Source organism: Miniopterus schreibersii (assembly GCF_964146895.1).
Source record: "Miniopterus schreibersii genome assembly, chromosome: 1".
NCBI classification, from domain to species: Eukaryota; Metazoa; Chordata; class Mammalia; order Chiroptera; family Miniopteridae; genus Miniopterus; species Miniopterus schreibersii.
In genome coordinates, this window is record NC_138101.1 from 53,945,262 (window position 1) to 53,969,355 (window position 24,094).

The 24,094-nt window shown below is 35.1% G+C and overlaps 1 protein-coding gene across 4 annotated transcripts in view; it reads left to right on the forward strand.

Moving 5' to 3' along the window:
* CCSER1 (coiled-coil serine rich protein 1) overlaps positions 1-24,094 on the forward strand; it is a 1,053,860-nt gene that overhangs the window by 184,162 nt on the left and 845,604 nt on the right. For all 4 annotated transcript variants that reach the window (XM_081140171.1, XM_081140174.1, XM_081140172.1 and 1 more), the window contains exon 4: positions 22,647-22,740. In XM_081140171.1, coding sequence (XP_080996297.1) covers positions 22,647-22,740 — 94 coding nt within the window. The remainder of the gene's footprint in view (positions 1-22,646; positions 22,741-24,094) is intronic.

Below are 24,094 nucleotides of genomic sequence, written 5' to 3' on the forward strand. Positions count from 1 at the left end.
GTAATTGCTATGCTTAACACAGCACAGGATATATTATGATATTTACACATTTTACTTTAAGTATTGAGTTACTTCATTATTCAAAAAATGAATAGGAGTTCATACATACTGAAAACTAGTAATTAGCCGAGGAAGAAAACAGTTATGATATTAATGTAAAGCAGTTAAGAATCATTATGAGGACAAAAAATACTGTTGTTTTTATTATCATTATTATGATGGAGAATAATTTAGAGTTACACGAGGTCTTACAGATCATTTAGTTTAACCTGTTTTTATTATGGATGAATAGATTGGGTTAACTTAGTATTATAAACTGAAACCAGTGTTAGGATATCACAGGTCAAATGATCTCAAGAAATTCCTTGCTGGTAATTGGTGAGGAACATGTGAAAAACTATCCTTAGATTATTGCATGTACCAATTTACTGTAAATTAATGTGGATGACTTAGAAAAAATAAATGTGATTTGATTTAATTTAGAACACTGAAGAATAAACTGTTCACCATGAGGTGTACATCTGAAAAACACGAAAATAAATTACAAAATAAGTATTTCAGAATGCTTTCATATATGAACCCATACATATGGGTCTCTGAAGGCTGATAGCTGTTCAACTACTGGTCACTATTCATTTTTGAATTCTTTGTATATGCTGTATTCTTCAATTGCTGTATATTTTCTAAGGTACAGAGGACTAGAGGACCTGATTTCTGTCAACAGGAAGCTCAAAGTCTTCCTGGGAAAAAGCATTTTTAAATTGAAAATTAAAATGCACAACCTAAGGCTTATGCATCCATGTAATTCTATGTTCTAGTCTAGGTAATTTAGTCAATAAAAGTTTGAAAGTGATATAACTCAGCTTGAATGGAGCCATTAGCAAAGGTGTAAAATTTGAGTAGCAACGAATGGCAACACTTGGTCGTTTTCAGGTAATGGGAGAAGAAAGCAATCTTTTGAGGAGGGTGTTATGAGTGGGGAGACACAGGGGAGATGTCTAAGTGACACTGGAAATGCTGATATTCTAGACACAGCTCTGGCTGTGAGTAATAAAGTCCTTTGTCTCTGACCCAGGAGTCTGATGGCTTCTGTGAGCATCCATGAAACTGCGGCAGGCTAACTTGTTAGATTGTAAGTAATATAAAGTCTTAGAATAAATTCTTGATAGTTTTGGCATGAGGATGAGATACTGACAAAGACTTTATTTCTGGAAGAGGGCGGGTGAGAGTCCATGAACAGGATTTGAAGATAGTCTGCCAGAATTAGTAGCAAACATGTTATCTGGATTATATAGTCAACCAGGCAATTAATGACCCTCTACATTGCTTTTTGATGAGGAGGAATTGGAAGGGTGGTTCCAGGTAGAGTACAGGGAAGTAGGTATAAAGAGGCTTTAACTGTGCTGGGGTTGCTGTTGCAAACTCCTCTCCACAGGGAGGCAGGGGGATTTTCTTTCCAATCTGGTTGTCGGTCTAAAGACCCCACTAAAACAACTACAACTGAGGTGTTTCCTAGATTGACAGAATTCCACCCTCTTTGAGAAAAAGGTTACAGAACCTTCCACGTGCACTGAAGATGAAGGCAGAGGAATTTGTGACTGCTATGGGCAGAAAACAGGTGAATTATTACAACTTGGGCTGGTTTATCTGGGAGATGGGGGCTCGTTAAGGAAGAATGGCAACACTTGGTCATTTTAAGGCGCAATCCCTTTTGTAGTCTACCAACCTTAGATATATTCAAACATGACAGTAGAAGATATCAGAGTATTTTTCATGGGTCCTAGAGGCTGTTAAGGGTGTTTTGACTCAGAGGGACTGTCATGGAAAACCATAGATGAAGCATTGACTAGTATTCAGGTGCATACTACTGTGGATTGGATTTATAATGCTAATGAAAGTGGCCCACTGGATAGTGAGGCACTGATTCAAAATAAAAATCTAGATAAATTCTTGCAGTTGGTCCTGCTACCCAAGATAATTCTCCTAGCCTTTATGATGAAACCAAGTAAGAACTTAGATGTTATGACAATGAGGCAGCAACTGTTATGGAATAATGGGGACTTCTTAGTTTTTTGCTCTGAGAGTCAAGTCCGGGTCTGCCAAAGAAACAGACCCCTGGCCCTTGGTTCAAAGCAGTGTGACTGTGACTATTAAAGGGTCATTTAGTCTGAAATGGATGGTTTCAGTAGTAATAATCCTGCCACTCAGTACTGGGTTTTTGGAAGTTTGGTTAGTTGATCCACAAGCCACCGCCACACTACTAAAAATGGAAAGTGAGACTTGTTTAATGGCATGGAGCCTAGACCCAATCTTAGTAGCTTTAAGGTGAAAGATAATTATGGATGAGACCAAAATCTCCCTATTCCCAAGGGAGAACAAAGACCATGATGATCCATCTGAGTATGCTGAGGAACTCCAAGGAGAAAAGGGACCTCAAATTTTATGGTCATGTTAGATAGAGATATTCAGGTCATTTTTTCTTTTCATGGTCATATGGGGAAGGGGCACCAAAATTCAACAGATGGAATTTGGGCAAGGTTCTCAAAGGAGCAAAGAGCTAAAGTGGTCTTTTAAGTAAGGTCCGTTGGGAAAACTCAGTATGTTGCTTTCTGAATACATAGTAGAAAATTTATTTGCATGTAGTTCCCTGTTTCATAAATGCCAGGAAAAAGCCTCCCAATAGGAATAGTGCATGTGGAAAGTGTTCATCCCTTTGGGGTCCCACACACTACTCACCTGAGCTAAAAATCTCTATTACTGATGATTTTGTTGATTAGAGGATCTGGAAAAGGGAAGCAGCCTCCACCTGATAGGCATTCTTTGGGGTTTTAGTCTTATTGCCACCTGATAGGGTTTTAACAGGTTCTCCTTTTGAAAAGTAGCTACTATTTTGCTACTAGGCTCTTCTGATTCTTGTGACTCTTTGGCCTGATATTTCCATTTTGAGGTGGATCAACTAAAAAACTAATTAGATGGGAAGGGTCCAACAAGCCTTGCTTGTCAAATGGAATACTATTCAAGAATGTCACTGGGCTTGTCCTAGGGGTATCTCCCTTTTAAATGAAACAGTAGCACTTAATCTATTCGGGGAAACTTTCTGTCCCACTCTACTGCCTGAAGCAAATCTGTTGACTTAATAGAGCCTTGATTCAGAGCTTCTAAGAAATGCTTGGTTCTCAAACACTGATTATTAGGCTTAATTGAAACCCAATAATATCTCCTGGACTGCTGAAGCTGTACCAAAACCAAAATGCAAATAGCCATCCTCTTAAGTTGGCAGAACTTGCCTGCTGTTATAATCTGGCCAGTGTTTGATGTACATTTTTATATTTTTACTGACCCTTGGCAGTTGCATGTGGTTGGTTTGATCTGTTATTTGGAAAATTAAATACTGGAAAATTAAAGATACTCTTTTTGGGCCATGAGAAATAGAGGTAAGTTGCAGCTTAAGATCAAACAGCCTGGCCCAGCCGGGCATGGCTCAGCAGTTGAGCATCAACCTAGGACCCAGGAGATCGCTGTTCGATTCCCGGGCAGGGCACATGCCTGGGTTGTGGGCTCCATCCCCTGTTGGGGCTGTGCAGGAGGCAGCTGATCCATGACTCTTTCATCACTGATGTTTCTATCTCTCTCTCTCCCTCTCCCTCTCCCTTCCTCTCTCTGAAATCAATAAAGATATATTTTAAAAAAAAGATGAAAAAGTCTGGGTCACTCATGTAGATATTCATGTCAAGGGCCTCTTCTTTGGCAAGACCAACTGGAATCAAGCTGTTGATCCAGCCTGAACTGCCCAGTTTGCCACCATTTTTGGATCCATCATTATAGTGGACATGGCAACACATCCACCATTGCAGAACTAGACACAAAATAAAGGACCCTAGGTTTCTTATGCCGAGGCTACCATTGCATGAAAGACATGACTCTTGCCAAAGTTGATGTGCTTTCCTTGCTTGGCGAAGACAGTCCCGTTACAAAGAACATTGTTCCCACTCACTCCTGGCACATTGACTACCTTGGATCTTTAAACCCCATCTCTGTAGTACCTCATTGCTGTTGATACTTTTTCGGATTACAGTGCTGCTCCTGCTCAGTCAGCCCACTTTGGCTATGCCTTTATGTGCTGTGGAACTAATCTTTGTCATATGTTCTGCTTTCTAAACTTTTGTAGTCTGACATTAGTGCTCCATTTATTACAGAAGCCACTAGCTAATGGGCTGATAGTTAAGATGATGAAACTTCCACACTCCCTGTCATCTACAGTTGTTTGTTGTGTTAAAGGAATGGCCTGCTCAATAATTAAATCAGAGTTTTTACTCCCATCACCTTTTCCTGGTCAAAAAATCTTAATAAGAAACTTGAGTGCAGCTGTCCCCAGAGAGGGTTCATTTCCTCTCAGCCACTGCCTGACAAAAGGCATGGAGGTTATAAAGGCCTATTTTGAAAATTTGGGATTTTACCTATTTTTGTTGTGATGTATCTTTCTTTCCTTCCCCCAGTGGCAACCTTGATTTGGCCTGATTGGTCCACCCTCTGGATAGCACCCCAGCCAAAATGGGACCTACAGGGTTCAAACATAATTCTAGTTCATCCATCTGGATTCTTTTGTTTAATAGACGTGCTCCTAGATTGATTGAGTGCACAGTTTAAGTATCCCCGGAGTGATCCTCATGAACCATGTGGGTGACACATAGGTCGCTGTAGGATTTAAGAAAATGCCTTTGTCATCCTTTACCTTATTCCTTCCAGGTGAGAGGCCTGGGAACAGGAAAAAAGTAAAGTAAAACTACTACAATGGGGCATGAGAAGATTATGGTAGTAGGAGGAGAGCAGCAACCTTAGGACCTGGAGGGAAAATAACTTAGACCCAGAGCGATATGGGGAAGGAGGGACAGTCATCCTTCTTCTTTTTCAGAGCTACACCTGTTTCCTTCCACACGAAGGACAACACCCTGGTGGGGCTCTTTCAAATGATTCCAATGTACTTCAGTTTAATTGAGTGCGGGCTCCACCAGGCCCCACCTGATGGCTGTAACTATGATCTGATTACCATTCCCTGCTAACCTCCCTGAGAAGTCTGTTGGTTACAGCAGGGATGGTGCCAGTTTTTGCACCGCAAATGGAAAGCACCTGCCAAACCTCCTGATCTCTTCCACACCCAATTTTCATAGTTGTCCCTCAGTCTTTTTGTAGGCCAGACAAGTGCCACCTGACTGGTGCCATGGACATCAAGACAGGCCGCACTGATTTCCATTTGGCAGTCCTTCCAAAAACAAGGACTGGATCCACTTATTTGTACTGAGCTGGGTACATAAGACTTCCCAGCTGCCTGGGAGGCCACATCGAAGGCACCGTCAACCTGGGCCCCACACCCATTCTGGAAGGAGTAACAGTTGTTAAACCGCTTGTTTCAGGGGCATCATATGTAGCCCTAGTACTTTATTTTTGTGTGTGTAGAAGAGAAGAATTAACTTGCCTCCTTTCTGAAAACATGTACATTATAGGGGTGGTCATAATCGACTTTCAAGTATTTAAGGAAACACCAGGAGATCATGTAGCCCTCACGTTACTACAGAGGTCTCTCTTAAAGCAGGCTCCCCGTTGTCACCGGGGGGTTTCAAGGAGGAATAAGTGACTCATTATTAACGTGCGCTGCACATGCAGCTCTCCCTACAATGGGAATCACCAACTTGAAAAAGTGGTATAATATTTCTCCCTGCCTTCAGCTGCAGTGATCAGTGGCACGAGTTTAGCTCTTGAAGGCATTTAGGCCAGCCTCAACTCGCTGCCCAGGTTCGTTATGGGTGACAGATTTGCCATAGACATCCTCTTGGCCTGCCACGGCTGACTTCGCAGGCTTTAATACTTCCTGCTGCACCTGGGTTAATGTCTTGGGTCAAGTGCAAAGGTCAGTGCAGAAAACCATGTAGCTTTTATGGCAGCCCCTGATCAGTCGTGGGATTTGTTCACCTCGTGGGACTGGGACCCTGGGGGACATGGGTCAGTTTGATTCTGCAAGTCAGCCTCATATTGTTGCTTGAAGTCTTGTTGTTAGTAGCCTTAATTAAATGCTCTGTGGGACAAATGTAATGAATTTGGTCCTAACCTTGGTCAGTCAAATTAATCAGATTAGACAGCAAGGTGTAGTGATGGGAAAATTTTCTGAAAGTTAAGACACTATAGAAAAGAGTTGGATATTGTTAAGACCCAATATTCTCCATGGATATCTCATACTTCTGTACCTCTTGTAAGCAGAGGCACTCATTGCCTTAGTGCCAGAATATTTTTTCAAGGATGTTTAATAGTGGACAGGCTTGGAAAATATAGTGTCTTATTCTGAAACAAATGGCAGCTGTGCTTGCTGCCCATTATCAAAGATTTGCATTCTACCTGCACCTCCCAAAAAGTGTGTCTCTCATTGTACACCCCAGGGCACGCATGCCGATCACCTAGCTCTCCTTGTGTTGATTTGTGGGAATTGGTACTTAGGAAATTATCACCAAAAAATGCTGACATTCCTTATATTGCTTTTAGTGTGAGTAATAAAGTTCTTTGTGTCTGACCTTAGAGTCTTATATTTTCTTCCAGCAAATATAAAACTGTGCTAGGCTAAAGGTTATCTTGCAGATAGGGTAAAATCTTAGATATCTTACATACTTTTTAATAGATACATTATACTTGAAATTATAAAAGAATATTAATGTGTTGTTAAAGCTGATTTTCAGAGAGGAGATCGTATCCCCCTAACGTTTATAACTAAGTAAGAAATCGAATTTTTACTGAAATTTAGCTCCATAAGATGCTTTGCTATCCAAAATCTGAATATGTACCAAACTCTATGTCTGCACTTGTATAAGGGGCTAGACAAATTGTGTGTAATTTGGGTAGCAGAATCCTAAATCCTTCTAAAGGAAAATGGATTATATCAGCAACATATCAGAGCCACGGTCTTCAAGGAAAATATCAGCACATCAAAACTGTCAATTTGTTGAAGAAAATGACATCTGAGGGATAGAATGAAACCAAATAACAAGAAACTGTATAAGAAGAAGGCACTGCTAAAATTTTAATAAGACTTACATTAATCAACTTGTGAATATCATGTTCTTCTAAGATGTAGAAAACCCAGTGTAACTCAATGTAACATTTCTAGTAGATTGATAGTAACTGAGATAAGTGTTTTTACTGAGATTAACAAAATATAATTGGAAAAAGGCAATAATTAGGGAGAGTGTGGATGGAAAATTTTCATAGAAAGTATTTGTAATTAAATTTTTAAAACTATTTTTTTCATGAAAATAGGGTAAATAAGAGAAACAATCTTATATTTTGTGTCACTATTTTTTCTTTCATCTCTAATTTATTCTTGTCATTTCTCCAAGAACTCATTTCTTTCTTATCAGTAAAATATATTATGCATTCAATCTTTCACTTACTCATTAGTTTATTTTGCAAGTGTTTATTAAACATCTATTCATTGAGCAATACTGTTCAGGTATTTATGGATTTTTTAGAATTTAATAATTTCAGGTTTCTAGAAGATTAGTCGGTCTGCTGGCACTGAGATGAACTCTGCCTGCAAGAACAGTACTTGTGAATAGGCCAGATGTTTTTAGCTTTGATACGACTAAAATGAATACCTGATTTGGTATCTAGAGTTAATGATAAGTAATATTTACAAAACATTGTATAATTTTTTTTCAGAATTTTATTCTAATAACAAGTGTGAGCTAGGTAAGCTGGACTATTTCATTTACAGAGAAAGAACATAAGTCTTTAGGAGGAAGGGATCCAAAGCCTGGTGCACAGTCAGAATCTCACAAAAAATTGTGTGCGTCGTCACTATACTATTTGGCAGATGATAGATTGGGTTAAAAAGTTTCTGATTGCAATATAGAGTTAATCTTTATATTTTAAGCATCTTTTGAAAATTACTATTTAAGACTGGGTCTTAAACAACCAAACAAAAAAAGAAAACATATACTCAAAAACAAAAACAAAACAATGAGTCTGACTAAAACTGTAGTGAGACATAAGCTCATTTAACTCTTAATTCTGTGATGTCCCAAATATGCCTAAAATAATGCACTTGATTTCGCAGCTTGGAATTGCAAAATAAATACAGAAATATTTTGGTGTGGAAAATTTAGATGTGCTTTCAGACGTAGTAGTCTACGTTATTGTTCTTACCAAAATAGTACATCATAAATTTGCAGAATACATTTGATTTTAATGCAAATAGACATGGATTCTTGTGCCAATGAGTTTATATTATTAAAGTCTCTCTAAAAGGAAGAGTAATATAGCCTATAATTTAAACATATAGTCACTAGCTGTTGCCACATTTCACTGCTTATGAACATCATTTAAAATATGAAAAGTAAAAAAAAAAAATGATTTCATAAGATTTGAAACATATTATAAAGTCCCCTTAAGGAAGTTTGGTACACAAAGTATATTGCCAGTATGAGAGTCAATAATGCTAATGATTCAAAAAACGTAATCAAGACCTGATAAAAGATAGAAGCACAAGACTAAAGTCTGTTGTAGAGGAACAATTATTAGGATATTACAGAAGAGCATATGAAATAGGCATAAAAACAGAATGAGAATTTATTTGGATAGACTGGCCTGTGCTGTATTAGGAAATAAACCATGAAAAATCTTACTGGCTTCCAAACAAAATTGTATTCCTTGCTTACACAAAATCCAGGGTGAATCTGGCGGCTCTGCAGGGCAGCTCCCCTGCGTGTTGTGACCCAGAGGCTTTTTCCAGTTTGCGCTTGTGCCGCCTTAGTGTTGGGGACCTGGACGGAGGGAGATGGTGTTAGGGGTGTACAGGGTGGCTTTGAGGTCAGCACCCCATCACGTGGTCTCACGTAGCTCCAAGGGAGCCTGTAATATGTAGGCTAATGTTCACATAGAAGAAAATGTTGGCTATGGGGTTATGAAACGGAAAAAATGTTTTTCTTCGGGTCTGATAACCACGTGAAGCATACTCTGAAGAACCTGAAAGGTCTTTTGGGTGTCAGTGACTGAAGCTCTTGCCACATGATTGATGGCAATAGAGAAGATAAATCATTCTGGATGTAGATGAGGGGAAGACGTGGCATATCACAGAGGAGCCGTTTGCTTGATCAAGTGAGGACTGGTGATAACACAGTTAAGAAGGTGTAATGGGAACCTTCGGAATAAAGAAATGACAATTTAACTTTCTGTGGAAAGTGGGATATATATGGCATGGTCTAAGAATCTGGGAGATATTCTCAGAATGATAGTAAAAGCATTGGTAGTTGTTAGGAGCATTCTGAACGTCTCAGAGAGTGCTTAACGGAAAGAAGTGACATTTCATGGGACAAATGTATGATGCAGCTGGAGTGAGAAAATGATAAAGTGAGAAAATGATAAAAATGGATTCCTCTCCTCTTACAAAATAAGCCAAAGTTAAATAACTCTTCAGAAAATAATTTTGATAAATGTTTAAAAATAGTATTGTATTACTTAATCATTAAGTCATTAATGATATTTATATTGAAGACACTTGATATATTATTACTATCTGTGTCTTTATGTAGATTTATATTAAATTTTCAATGTTTGCCAGTTTATTTATGTGGAAAGATACAACATTTAACCTCAGTTTAAATTGCTTTTGCCATTCAGAGTACATTTAAATTCTTTGATTTTCATAAGTATTCAAACTAATTATTCCACTATTTTATTTTGGAATCTTTTTTGAAATGTATTTTGCTTATATTTTCTGAAACTACTTCAACTAGTTTCAAGTTTCTGTGAGCTGGATCTAGCATGTGAGGAACAGTTGTCACTGTTCATGCCTTTAGAACTTTTGACAGCCATTCCCAATCTCCTTCATTTTCTAGGTGAGAATTCTAGTTTCGTTTATGATAGTGACCTCCTTAGGGACAAGCATCTAATAAGTAGCCAATTCATTCAAGAATTGTGAGACGCTGTGACCCCTTTCCTCCTCCTAAAGAGTTTATAGTTCAGTAGGGGCAACAAATAATCCAAGAGCTGAGTGCGGTGCAGTGCAAAGTGCCAAAAGAAAAGGAAGCAGAGGTGAGGCAGGAACCCAAAGGAAGACGCCGACCCCAGACGACGGAGTTGGACACTCACCACACTCAGGACTGCTGGCCACGCCCGGGTCGAAGTCTTCAAAGAACGCAGGAGAGACAGAGGAATTAACGTGATAAAATATCTGCATCCCATGGGCAGGGATTATCATGAGGGCAGAAGGCAAGTCTGGGAAGCCAGTCTTGTCTGTGGTAATTAGGATATGGGACAATTAGGGCAGAGAGGAACTACCAGACAGAACATCATTTTCGCATCCTGAAATACTTTGGGCTATTTATTTTAAGATATTAAATAGTTTTTATTTCATTATTTTTCAAGACTTCCCTCAAATTTGAAACGTCTGAGTCTTTGAGAAACAAGGGTACATTTTAAAGAAAACTAGCGAAAACAACAGCTTCATAAAATACAAAAAGGCTGATTTCATATTTATTTTGCATTATATATAAGTATATGTATTTATAAAATGCAAACACATTAAAATGTAATTATATAAAGGATTTTTAATACTTTCACTCCAAAGAATATCATAGTGTACATGGAATTAATACTGGTCATTGTATTTCACAAATGTAATGATTTTGTTGCCATGAAGGAAAAAAAGGAAGAAAAGTTGAAATGTGCTTAATGAATGGATTTTAGGGTAGTGCTCATTCAAATAAATCTAAATCTGTAATCATAAAAATGAAAGAAAAATCAGTTACTGAGTATAAAAAAGGTATATAGTAGTATTGTATTGTAAAGCAACTATATATAATTTTACTTAAAATTTTTATTTGTTTAATTGATGTTTCTCTAAACATATTTTTTAACTCTTCTTCATTTATATACTTTCCATCATTACATTGTAAATCCCATTAATTTGTACATTAATGAAGTTGAATTGATTGCTTTGTATTGATGGGTTTTAAGTAGTGAACTAGATTTCTGTTCATTAAAATGCACTGCATTTGCTTAGAATTCTACAAGGCCTTTGGTACCACTCTCACCTCTTTTTTTAAAATAGGAAAATTATAGAAATTACTTTAATCACAAAAAGCCTTAAACAACTATCATAGTCATTCATAAGAACATCAAATATATAAAAATGCAAACTCTCACTTAGACATTTGTTATCAATATATTTACAATCATCTAAATATTTTATAGATTTAATAAGATGATATTAAATTTTTCACGGTATGGGCTATATTTAATGAAAATTGATGTGAATGGTTGGACAGGATAAAATATTCCAATTTTGTCTTTAATTTTGCAAACAATTTAGATAAAAGAAAATATTTGTCTATATTTTATAATGATCTAACCAGAGGAATAAATTCATGTGAAAGTCTAGTTATATCAAATAAAGTGAGCAAGCATGCCAAACTAAAGAAATAAATCAATTCTATTTTTGCTTGACTGTCATTTATTACAATAATTTTTCTGATTTGCATTCTAATGATTCTTTCTTGTTCTCTGTATTTTAGATGAAATTAATATTAACATGTACTTGATATTTATGAATATATTTATTCTGTGATTATATGTGTCTTTATTATAGAGTATATGTCAATAATGTGTGTTTTAAACTAGTCCTTCAAAGAATAGGGAATAGGACTATATACTTTTATAGATCATTATTGGTATTTAAGCACTAAAGAAATTCCTGTTGATAGAACACTTCTAAACTAATTATGTTTATATATTAACATTGCTGAAATGTTTGTTTTTTTCTCTCTTGGATGCTGAAACACTTTTATTTTAGTAATTAAAACACTATTTTTTTACTACATAAAGGAATATAAATTTCATCTTCCAAATAGATAGGAAGTTTTCTTATATAACACTAAAGGAAGGTGCTCTGCAGTTGATTATGGCGTGTGTGCTACTTCTGCCTGCGGGGATGTATGTGTTTGCACCTTAATACAAAGTACACTGATAGGAAAATGATTCAGTAAGTGGAATTATATGGCTTTCCGTCAGAACTCCAATATGATACTTTTAACAAGTAAAATATAAAAATTATTTGAATAACTATGGGTTTGTTATTAACTCAGAAAATGCTCTAATTTATGTATTATACTGTTGTAGTCAACAAGTTCAAACTTGAAGACAGCGTGTTACTTGCATAGTACCTGACATATGAAAGTTTCTCAGTAAGTAATTATCAATTGAATTAAATGATTCATATATGCAGGGCTGTGTTAAATGTTGTAGGAGCTGCAAAGGGAGAAAAATGCACCATATTTACTTTTACAATGGAGGAAATAAGAATAATATTATAAGCCACATGGGAAGAAATTAGTAATTCATGTGGTTAATAGAAATTAATGTTAAACCACGTGAAAATGAGGGAGACTTTATAAAGGGAATGGATTCTTTCTTGGACCTTGATGGAAGTGTAAGTAAAAGGTAGAAATTTGGTTCAATGTGCAACTGTGGGAAAGAAAAAAAATGTCAAGCAAAATTTGAAAAGTTAGACTTTTTTCCCCAACATTACCTTCCAGTGTAGTGAAGGGTCATTTGTATGTTAAAGGAATTCTAGATAGGGAAAGTAGATTATCAGGGATGATTTGTCCTCATTTTACAGAAAACAGAATTATGACCCAAAAATGATTAGTTAACTTGTCTGAGATTCCACAGAAAATAGCAAAAATGGAAGCATACCTGTCTGGGAAGTTTTAAGGGAAACAATATAGAGCTCTTTTTCATAATGATACAGGCTCACTTATGTCCAAACTTCTAGAAAAATGCTTATTGCTTACTAGCCCATTCGAAAAAGAATTCTTAGTATTTGCCGTCAAATGCTCTACCACTGAGCTATACCCCCTAAGAATTCTTAGTATTTGATAGGATTGCCTTTAATATCACAAAAGACCCCCTTCCCCACTCACCCTCCGCCCTTGCCAGGCACATTCATGTCATGTGAAGGGAAACTTAGTGGATAAATCTTTGCATTCAGGCAAACATGTTTAAATCTTGGTTCTGCCCCTTTTTATGTCATGGTTTTATCAAGTTACATTATTTTTCTAATCCTCGAAATTTTCATCTGTAAAATAATTCATGCCTTTCTGGCTGTTAGGATCCATTAGAAAATGTTTTCTTATAATCCATTCTTGTCAGAGTGGGCAGGATGGTTTTCCTAAACTGTATACTTCAGCATGTCACTCTCCAGTGATTTCTAAACTCCTTACCTGCCTGAAAGCTTTATCACATGACCTAGATGCTCCCCCTCTAATCTCGTCTCGCCCTCCCCTCCCCGCTGCGCTCCAGCCACTCGAGCCCCCTTTCTGCCCTGCTACATGCCAGCCTCACACCCACTTTGGATGATTTGCATCTACTGTTTCCCCTCCTGTAAAGTAGCCGCCTCCTACAACCAATAAATATATTAATCTTTGTTTTAAAATAGTGTTTATCAGTATTTGAAATTATCTTGTTTATTTGTTTGTATATTGATTGTCTACATTAGGAAACTTTTCTCTCTTATTTATTGTTCAGAATTTAGTACTGTTCCTGCTAGTTTGTAAGCCTTCAATAAATATTGTTGAATAAGGAAATAAATGAATTTTTTTACCATAATAATGAGCCCAATATGGAAAATTTGGGGAAAAAGTGTTGAAAATAGCCAATATGTCTTTAACCCAGACAATATATGCAATATTTTGGTACATATTAGTAAATTACTTGTTCATTTAATATTTAAAATATATACATTGATTTAAAAAGAAAACAAACCTCACAATGGTAATTCCCACCTGCAGATATCACTCTGGAACCTGACAAAGTAGAGAAAAAGTCACAGGACATAATTTCATTTTTGTATTTAGGCTAGACTTAAATAATTTAAGACTAAATTAGATCACAAGCTATGCATTACCTATGGAAACATTGTATATGTATAGTGAAGATAGGAGCCTTGCTCTGAAAGAGGTCTGGAGTTTGCCCTCGGTTGTTGAAAGTTAATCTGCTCTACCTGGTAGGAGTGTGTGTGTTTAGGGCCGGGGTGGCCCCCCTGGATCTTTGCACGAGGCTGCGAACCCCTGGCAATCTTAGGGTGTGGCTGGCGTGCCGGAAAGACTCCCCGTGTGACTTATGGTGGCAGCTTTAGGTCATTTCATATCACGCAATCTGTAGGTTGAGATCAACCATGTAGGCAATCAACTGATCAATCAAAAATACCTATGTAATAAAGTTCAATAAAAACTGGAGCCGGGAGCTTGGGTGAGCTTCCCTGTTGGCAGCACTCCGAGGCATTGGCGCATATCAGTGCTAGGAGGGCAGTGCATCACCTGCGCAAAGGAAACGTTGTCTTTGGAACCCTGCCAGGCTCTCTGCGTCTCTCCCTTTGACCTGCGCCCCTTTCCTGTGGTACATCATAATCAGGAGTATCGCTTTCCGTGAGCTCTCTAAGTCCTTCCAGTGAATTATTGCGCCCGATGGTGTTTTTGCGAACACTCCAGACTTCCTCTTGGTGTCAAAAGTAAGGGCAGTTTGGGGGACTGTGACCTTAGACTTTGAGTTTTGGCTAACTCTGGGTGGTATACTATCATGGGAAAGAAGCTCACAGTTGTTTTACAAATTTCAACATTTTAGATTTGGGTGGAATTACAGAGAATAACTATTCTAATATTTTATTTTGGGGAAGGACATCAGGCAGGTTATGATTTGCTTCAGTTTACAGAGGGTTTGATGGCTGGGTAAGGATTATCAATCTCAGTCTTTTGGCTTTCCCACTGTACTGTGGTATGTAATACAAGATTAACATTATAAATATTATTGGATATATTTGATTTCTAATTCTGTAAGTAAAATTATGACAATTTATAATTCACAAATCAGTAGAATATTGATTAATTGCATAGTATCCTGTATGCAAAGATAAACCTAGAATAAAACATTAGGCTTAATTATAGGAAAACTATGCATGCCTAAAAATATGTATTTTTCTCTAGAGCCACTGTCTTCATCTGGAAGGTATCAGTTAACTTTGTGATTAATACTTTTGTCGTTGGTTTAACAAGCTTACATATAAGGTTTCTTTGGCTAATTCCAATTCAGAACATATTAGAACAGCAAAGTGATGGGAGACTCATCTAGTTTTCAGAATCATATACACTGATGATGATGAAAATAAGTATTTTCTTTTTTTAAATATATCTTTATTGATTTCAGAGAGAGGAAAGGAGAGGGAGAGAGAGAGATAGGGACATCAATGATGAGAGAGCCATCGATCGGCTGCAGCCCGCAACCCGGGCCTGTGCCCTGACCGGGAATCGAACCCCGATCGCCTGGATCCTAGGTTGACGCTCAACCGCTGAGCCACGCCCGGCCGGGCGGGAATAAGTATTTTCAGTGAGGCTAAAATGACAGCTTTAACGAAAAGCACATGTCAGAAGTTCAAATTAGTGTAGGGCTAGCAATTAACAGTCCTTAAATAGTCCTTTGTATTACACATGAGTGCTTTTTCTGGAAAATATATTTTCCTTAAAATAATCAGTTCTGAAAAATTTATGTTCTTAAAAGGACACTGATATTCTATATCAAAATAGTTTAGCAGTAAGACACCTCATTTCCAGATAATTAAATGAGATGTCATAATAATATCATACATTAGATATTATGAGGTAATGAGATATTTTCCAGAGGCTATAATGATACAACACTAGAGTCTCTGAAAGTGCAAGAACTCTCTGCTTAGAACCAGCACAAAGAATGAGACAGTCACCTATGTTTTTCTGGACTTCTCTAGCAGGAAGTTTAATGAGTAGTCCAATTTATTGTCTAGACAATTATACTCTGGGTAGTGTGGGTGCATTTAGTGGTCTTATGCTCCATGAGAACCATCACAAATTGCATTTAAAAGGAGTGTTTTAGAGAAAGGCTTTTAAAGGTTCCTAACATTATCAAGAAGTGCTTTTCAGCACCCCTTGTAAGTAGGGTTATAAAAAATGCCTGCGATATAATAAAGTGTGAATATGTTACATTGTATTTACTCTTTAAGCATTTGGAGCCAGAGAATAGACTCAGTGCAGCGAAAGGAAGGCAAATGGAATTTTCAGAAAACAGCCAGTGAGTGAGTTTGGTTATAGTAAGTTTGCAGAAAGCAATTACCGTGGGTAGGTAGGAGATGTATAGTAGGGTTTTGAATGACAAGAGAGTATTCTGTAGACACTACCATTGACATTGTTTTTGTGTGTTAAGACAATGAGGGAATGTATACAAATGAATATTGAATGAGAGTAATTTCAGAGTAGTGTGTAGAAAGAATTACAAGTGAAAGTTGAAAAATTGGAATGGTTCTTGGCAAAATGTTAGTAGGGACACCAAGTAGGAGAAAATGAAATATACTTCATAACTGTGGAGTGCTCAATCGCCCTAGGACACAAAGAAGGAGGAAGGCTGGGAATAATGGTCTCTCTAAAATCTCTCATGTTTATCAAATTATTTATTTGTGTTGCTTTTGACAGTGACCCAAACTGAAGTAGTCAGGTTGGACTCAAGAAGATTTTATCTGAGACATTGGTTCTACTTTGTCATGAAAGTAGAATGCAAAAGACTTCATTTTCTTCTTCTCCACATTTAAATAATAAGAAAAAGCATGGATTTTTAAACTAACAGCAATCATTAAATTTTAACACTGAATGATGAAGTTTGCCAATTATATAATATATTTACAATCTCTAGTTTTCTATTTTTACTACTTAAAAACAAAAATTAACTTTCATTTATTTCCTTGCATAATTTAAAATGAAAACGTTCAGAGTTTAATTTTAAATATTGTATGAATCCACATATTGGTTTAAAATTCATGTAAAATCTATGGTTTTATGAATCTATTTAAATGTTAACTTTTCCAAGAAAGTGAAACATTATAGTACGGTATTTTAGTTTTAGTATTTTAGCGCTGTGATACTTGGAATAACTTATACTAATAAACTTTTATTAGTACAGAGGGAAGAATTAGCAACTCAGCATAACTTTATGAATCTCATTTGCTCAATTTCACAAATACAAAAAATACACAATAGTCAAGACAAAATATTGTTCTCTCTCTCTCCCTTCCTCTCTGAAATTAATAAAAACACATTCTTGTGTGAGAATTAAAAAAAAAGATGCAATTAATAACATTTATATAGGGCCACAATTAAAAATATTTTTTAATAGTTTAATAAGCTCCTTTGAAGAAATTATTTTTTAAGCAATATTTCCTCGTGTAGGACATGTCTCAGTTTGCTTTATTTTTAGCAAGATCATAATTATTATTTTTGTTGCAATAAGGAAACAAATGAGGCTAAAGTGTTATTTTAGAATGGGCCTTAAGGAATGGTTACATATTAATGGAGTGACCAGCTTCAGAAATTCAATTATATTATTTCAGCTAATAGCAACCAGGCTGTGGAGAATTGATTCAGACTAAACAGTTGTAAATGATAATACCTATTTTATTTATTTATAAAAGGGATTGATATTTCTTTACTAGAATACAGTTTTCTGAAAAGTCTATGAGGAAAGAAAACATGCCTATTAGGTTCATTGTTATACTCTTAGAGTTTATAAAGTTCATTTCTTAATTACTTAATTAATAATTATTTAGTTTCCTGTAAATGCCTTGGAGTCATTTAGGAGATTACATAAGTAATCAGTATTGTTGACAGATTTTTAAATCTGTGCTTAGAGAATACTTAGTAATAATTGTACTTGATTTAACACCCAATTTATTAATCTTACGAATTTAGTATGTAATTAATATTTTCTGACAACTAAACAACTTATGGTTCTCAAAATATTTATATAAATCCTATATGCCAAAAAATTGGAATGTGTATTAAATTCTTAAGGTATTTAAACATTAGTTGAAATTTTATGTAATCAAATTCTTCCCAATGTTTAATTAAAATACCGTCTAAAATATCAATTTATCTTAAATTCTTAAGCCAGTTTTAGAAAAGAAAATTATACATATTACAGTGTTCCCAAAGCAAATCAATACGCTTTCCCTAAAACTGGTTATAAATGTGCTCATACTAAGGATTTACATTTCTTACCTTTTTCCTTTTTCCACCTGGCTGATGTGGAAATTTTCGTATTTCCTTAAGATTTCAGAAATACCTGAGCCTAGTTTTTCACTTCCCTTGGATTTAGTAACTATACCGTGCTTTTTTTTTTTTTTTAAAAAAGAAAGTTATCTCTCAAATTTGTATAGTCTGGGTTGTTAACAACATAGTATTTTGTCTACTCATTGGAATTTGCTGCCCATTCAGAGATTTTTTAAACTCAAGATACTGGCCCTCAGATTGGACTTTACTCTTTCAATTAAACTTTGTTATATGTCGTTAGGCCTTTTTTTAAAGTTCAACCCCAGCTTTTAATTTTGTGCAATATTAGTGTCCCCTCACAAAATCATTTGCTTAAGTTCCAATTGCTTGTGTTACATATCAATATTCCTGTTATTATATATATGCCTGGTATATTAACGTTACTAAAATCTCATGGATTTTCATTATTATATCTTTATTATGTAGAGCTATTAAGTTTTTATCTTCCAGGAATTGAGAGACTATTTCTGTTTAGTTACCACTTCTAGATAGTTTGCTAATTTATCAAATGTCTGAAACACACAGTTGTGCACGCTTAGATACGGGGTATGATTATTAGTGTTAATTAAATGCGGGACCCCTTTTCTACTTGATTATATGTGACCATCAGTACTGATTAGTCTTTTCTATTACTGATACAGAACTACTCTATTTGACACTCTTATTTTACTTATAAGTCTTTCGTAATACAGATGGAAATACATGTCTTCATATTGTAAATGTACATGTAACTAGAAAAAGAACCCCATATATTAAGTATTTATTAAAAGCAATAGAAATTAAAGATATTCCACCCTGTTTGTGGTTTTTGTGTGTATATCATTAGTGCCTATTTATATCCTTCATACTAACTTTTCTGTTTGAGTATTATGAACTCAGTCTTCAAGAGACTCATTGTTTTATTTAGTGATAACAATTTTTATTTTTTGATTTACATACTGTCAGAAATTAGCCAGGGAGAAGCCATTTAGGTTAATTTCCTTAGCCTTTCAGAACTGCCTCTGGCTTTTTATTTTAGATGAGCCTTGTTTTCTGGCAACAAAAAGATATTCCAGATATATATATTTTTCCCCCCATTTTTTTCTTTCCCTAATAACTAAAGAGCCTGGTTCTTTTTTGTTGGTAGATAGTGGGCAACAAGTATCTGAATTGCCCATTAATGCTGGCAGAGAGTAAACATATTTTTTGCTGCTATTGGTCTCTTTTAAGGAGAGATCTGGAAAAAATATATATTTGTTAGGTTTATGAGTTCACATTGATTTTCCTTTTGTAACGTATCATGTTGCTGCATCTACTTTCCTTTTATTATTAGGTTTCACCAGCTTCAAAGACTCTCCCCCACACTAATAAGAAAGTTGTGTAGTAAGCAAGATAGCAAGCATGGCACTTGAGAATGAGTAGACTTAAGAAGAGTTTATCTAGACCAGCAGTAAATGGACCCTGCTAGTCTAAATGGCAAGGGCTACCTACAAAATAAGAATAAAATTGGAACAATGTAGTGAGTTCTCCAAATTAATTTGTTCACTTTGTTGCTGTTATTTTCTATGTTTTAAAAATAGGTCTTATTGATTTTATAGAGAGAGGGAGAGAGAGAGAGAAACATCGATGAGAGGGAATCATTGATGGGCTGCCTCCTGCACACCCCTATTGGGAATCAAGCCCACCACCGGGCATGTGCCCTGACTGGGAATCGAACCAGTGACCCCTTGGTGCATGGGACGATGACATGGGCCGGGATGGTGTTATTTTCTTAAATGTTGGAATGACAGTGGCAGGGTTCTTAAGTATTTCCTTCTTAACTTTATTTTTTTGAATTATAGGTGGATCTTATTAACTGTCAAAATATAAAAGAAGGTTGAACAATTCAACCTTGAAAAAGTCATGTATTCCTCTAGACTTTAGTAGCTGCTGGAACAGGAACCAGATGACCTACTACTATGATATTTTTCATTTTTCACATAGATTTACAGTGGTCGTATCCCTACGGTGAAATCCAAGGTCCCTGTGATGACAGCATTTTGCATGTTGCAATATCACCAAAAAACCCTTTTCTTATTTTTACAGAAGGGTTCTTCTGATCAGCAAGTTAGTTAAGATGCCTATCTTGGACCACCCACAAATAAACTACATCCAAACAGGGGCTATAGCTCATGTGAGAATCTAGTGCCTTTTTCTATATCTAGATGGATTGGGTGGGGTGGTTGCAAATCAAAGGAAGAGCGAACCGTAAAAGGTTACAATGAGGAAGATGTTCTCAGTTGGCATAACAAAAAAAAGGTGACAGTCATATGCCAGGGACTCATTTTTTCCTTTCTTCCTCTGTTCCAACCTTCATTGCTTTCTAAATGTTGTTGGTTGTATTAATTTGCTGGGACTGCCAGAACAAAACACTACAAACTGTGTGGCTTAACCAGCAGAAATTAATTTTCTTACAATTCTGGAAGCTAGAAGTGCCAGGTCAGAGTGCAGGCAGCTTGGTTTCTCCTGAGGCCTCTTTCCTTAGCTTGCAGCTGACTGCCTTTTTGCTGTGTCCTCACATTGTCATCCTTCTGTCTGTGTCGTCTGTGTCCTGTCCTTATAAAAACATGTAATATTGGCTTAGGGCCAACCCATATGACCTGATTTAACTGGAATTTCTTCTGAAAAGACGTGTATTCCCATCTTTAAACACAGCCACATTCTAATATACTGGGGAGGTTAGTACTTTAATACATAAATTTTGGATGGAAACAATTAACACCGTTATATTGGTCACTGAAATTTAACATCCAAGTATAAAATTATTTAGGTTAATTTGAAGCTGGATAAATTATTACACTTTGATTATAAAACTTTTTTTTTTTTTTTACCAGTGTGTTCTTGGCTAGCAGATTAAGATTTTCCCATTTGGATAGTATTTAATAAACACTAACAATAATATCTTTATAAACTTTCGCTTCTTAAACTGTGCTTTTTTCCCATTTAACTTCATTTATGATTCTTTTGTTGTTTCAAATTCAAACAATTTTCTTTTGCATATTGAAGTTGACAGCTTATCTTTTGATGCCTATATCTTATAACATCTTTTTGAGGCTATACAAATAAGCAAATTACTCTCGGGGAGCTATCGCTGCCACAGCATATTATAGCACTTCCAAGAAACAGTTGATTTTATTTATAGTTTAAATTATTAGTTACCTTGTAACTAATACAAATACACTACAATGCAGTGCAATACAATTTAATGCAATACAAAATAGTTCCTTGTAACTTTCATTTGCAGAAAGAAGCACTTAGGTTTGGGTATATATTTCACCTTTGAAGGCTATTTTGCTGCATTCACGACTAACACATTTCTAAAGCTTAATAATGTTTATTCTATTTTTTACAGTGAGAGTAGTTTATTTATAAATTATAGTGTCTTTAATTCCAAGAAAAAAGGTATTCAGTGCCCATGTGACAATATCATTAGGCTTCCCTTAATGAATATTTACTTATTTAAATATGAATTATGGTAACATTCAAATCAGTAGAAAAAGTGATTGGAGATATGGTATCATTTAGTATTTAGATTCTTTTTCTTGTCCTATTTTTTTGTACCTTTGTTATTTTAATCTTAATCTCTAAATATAAGTTCTTGCTTTTCTTAATGTATTTACCACCTGTCTATATATACAAATACACAAATCAATTCTTTATTCTTTTCTCAAGAATACCTACCTTTGCATATCGCTATTTTTCTTCAAGACTCCTCAAAGAAAGGGTCAATGGGGAAAAAGGGAGACATCTGTAATACTTTCAACAATAAAGATAAAAAAGAAAGGACATCTAGCTCTGTAGTTTATGGCATTATGCAAATCAGTAGTTAATTTTTAATCTAATACTTCTTTCATTCATCCCTTCTAATCTAAAGCAAATGATTGAGAAATGATAACTGGATCCCCACTTCCAAATATGGTCTAAATTAATATCTCATAGTGGGCACTGTGTACAAAATTTCTTTGAGAAACAATTTACTGTATATGTCAGAAGACTCTTACGCAGATTTGAAAGATAAATAATAGAAAAATAATCACAGGTTTTAGTTCACAGACTTCTATAAATCTGAAAAACATTATACCTTCTTTGTGCATTTTAATAAGTAAAATATCTTTTCTCATGATCATTAAAAACTTTTGATTAAAACAAATACTTTCCTGTATTATAATATCTTTGATACCTGTTCACATATATATGTCTGTTTAATTATACATACATGTCCTTTTAAAAAAGCTAACATGTAAATAATTGGAAAAGTTAAGATTTTTGTAATAATTCTTGGAATTTTTATTGGGCTGATAATTTTAAAGATAGTCAAATCATTTCTGGGTATCAGTTAAAACTTTTCACTTCTAATTTGAGGGTTCTTTTTTGTTTGTTTTTTTGCTTCATGGCATTTGCATGTGACTATTTTCTCAGTTGTTCAGTGTTTTGGTCTAACTGATGATTTTTCTTTTTCTTCAGGATGTTTTGAATAATTTGGGATCTTGTGAACTGGATGAAGATGATCTAATGCTTGATCTAGAATTATTAGAGGAACAGACTCCCCATCCTCCTGGTAAGTATGGAATAAATGCACAATATTATACAGCTCTGATCATAGTCATTTCATTTCCTTGATAAGCTAAATATTGTTTAGGCTGCATCCAGTCTCTTCAATCCGCAGTTTGTGCAAGGCACTTACTCGGTACCATGGACTCATGATTCCAGTGATCTTAAAATCTATTATGGAAATATAAATCCCGTTGGAAGAATATTACATTTTTTAAAAAAAACCTGTAAAACAAACGTTTAAAAGAAGGAAATCCTAATTAAACACTTAATGAAATAGTTGATTATTTTTAGAAGAAAATAATAATTAGAATCCCAATTTTTAATTTACTTTATGTAACCAAACGAGAGGTTTGTGGATCTGAGTTTACTGTTTCAAGTCTTAGTCACTTCAATAATAACTGCAGGGTTCTTGTCCATGCAATAAAGTTGACCTTAAAATTAATAATTACCAGTAGCAACCACAAATAGATACTCATGAACACATACACATACACACAGAATTATAGTATCAGATAAATTCTTGTAAAATGCCTTAATAAGGGAACCATTATATTTATAATAGTTTAAATTTATAGTAAGCATAAAATGTCATGTCTCCAAATACCAAAATTACTTCCTTTGAAGGTATTATAGGATTAAATTGTTCATTCAAATTCAGATATTTGACTACAAAGACATGCTTTTATTTTCTTTTTTATTATGAATAAAACCTTTTAACTCAGTTTTTTTTCCAGTCAAAGTAGGAATAAAATTAAATTGGAGCTAAGAAAGTTTGGGTCCTACTCATACATTTGAGAAAATCAACCTCTTGGATTTTAATGTCCATATTTTTTAAATATTAGGACTTAGATATAATTTCCAGCTCTAATATTTTGTGATGGATTTTTGTTCATGCAGTATTTTTATATTTTTTAATAATGCCATATTAACAATTGTCAAAAGAAGGTGACAACAGTGTTTATATTCTTTATACTTTATTTTAGGTTAATAATAAGAAGCAACTTAAATTTTTGTACTAGAATACAAACAGAAAACATTTCTTGAGACATTCTTCCTGCAGTTGATTTGAGAGATACTTTTTTAAAATACAGATTTTTCTCACTTTTATGTAACTTGTATAATTTTGTCATTCACATTTATCATAAGAGTCATAGATGGTGAGAATGTTCATCAGTTGGAGGGAAATTTGTCAATCTCTAGCAAAACTATACATGCACTTACCTTTAGATCCAGCTATCTGACTTTTAGAAATTTAATCTTAAGTCAGTAGAAATATACAAAATAATGTATGAAGATAACTATTCATTGCAAACATTTGTAATAAAATATTGGAAACACCTCAAATGTATTTCAGCAGG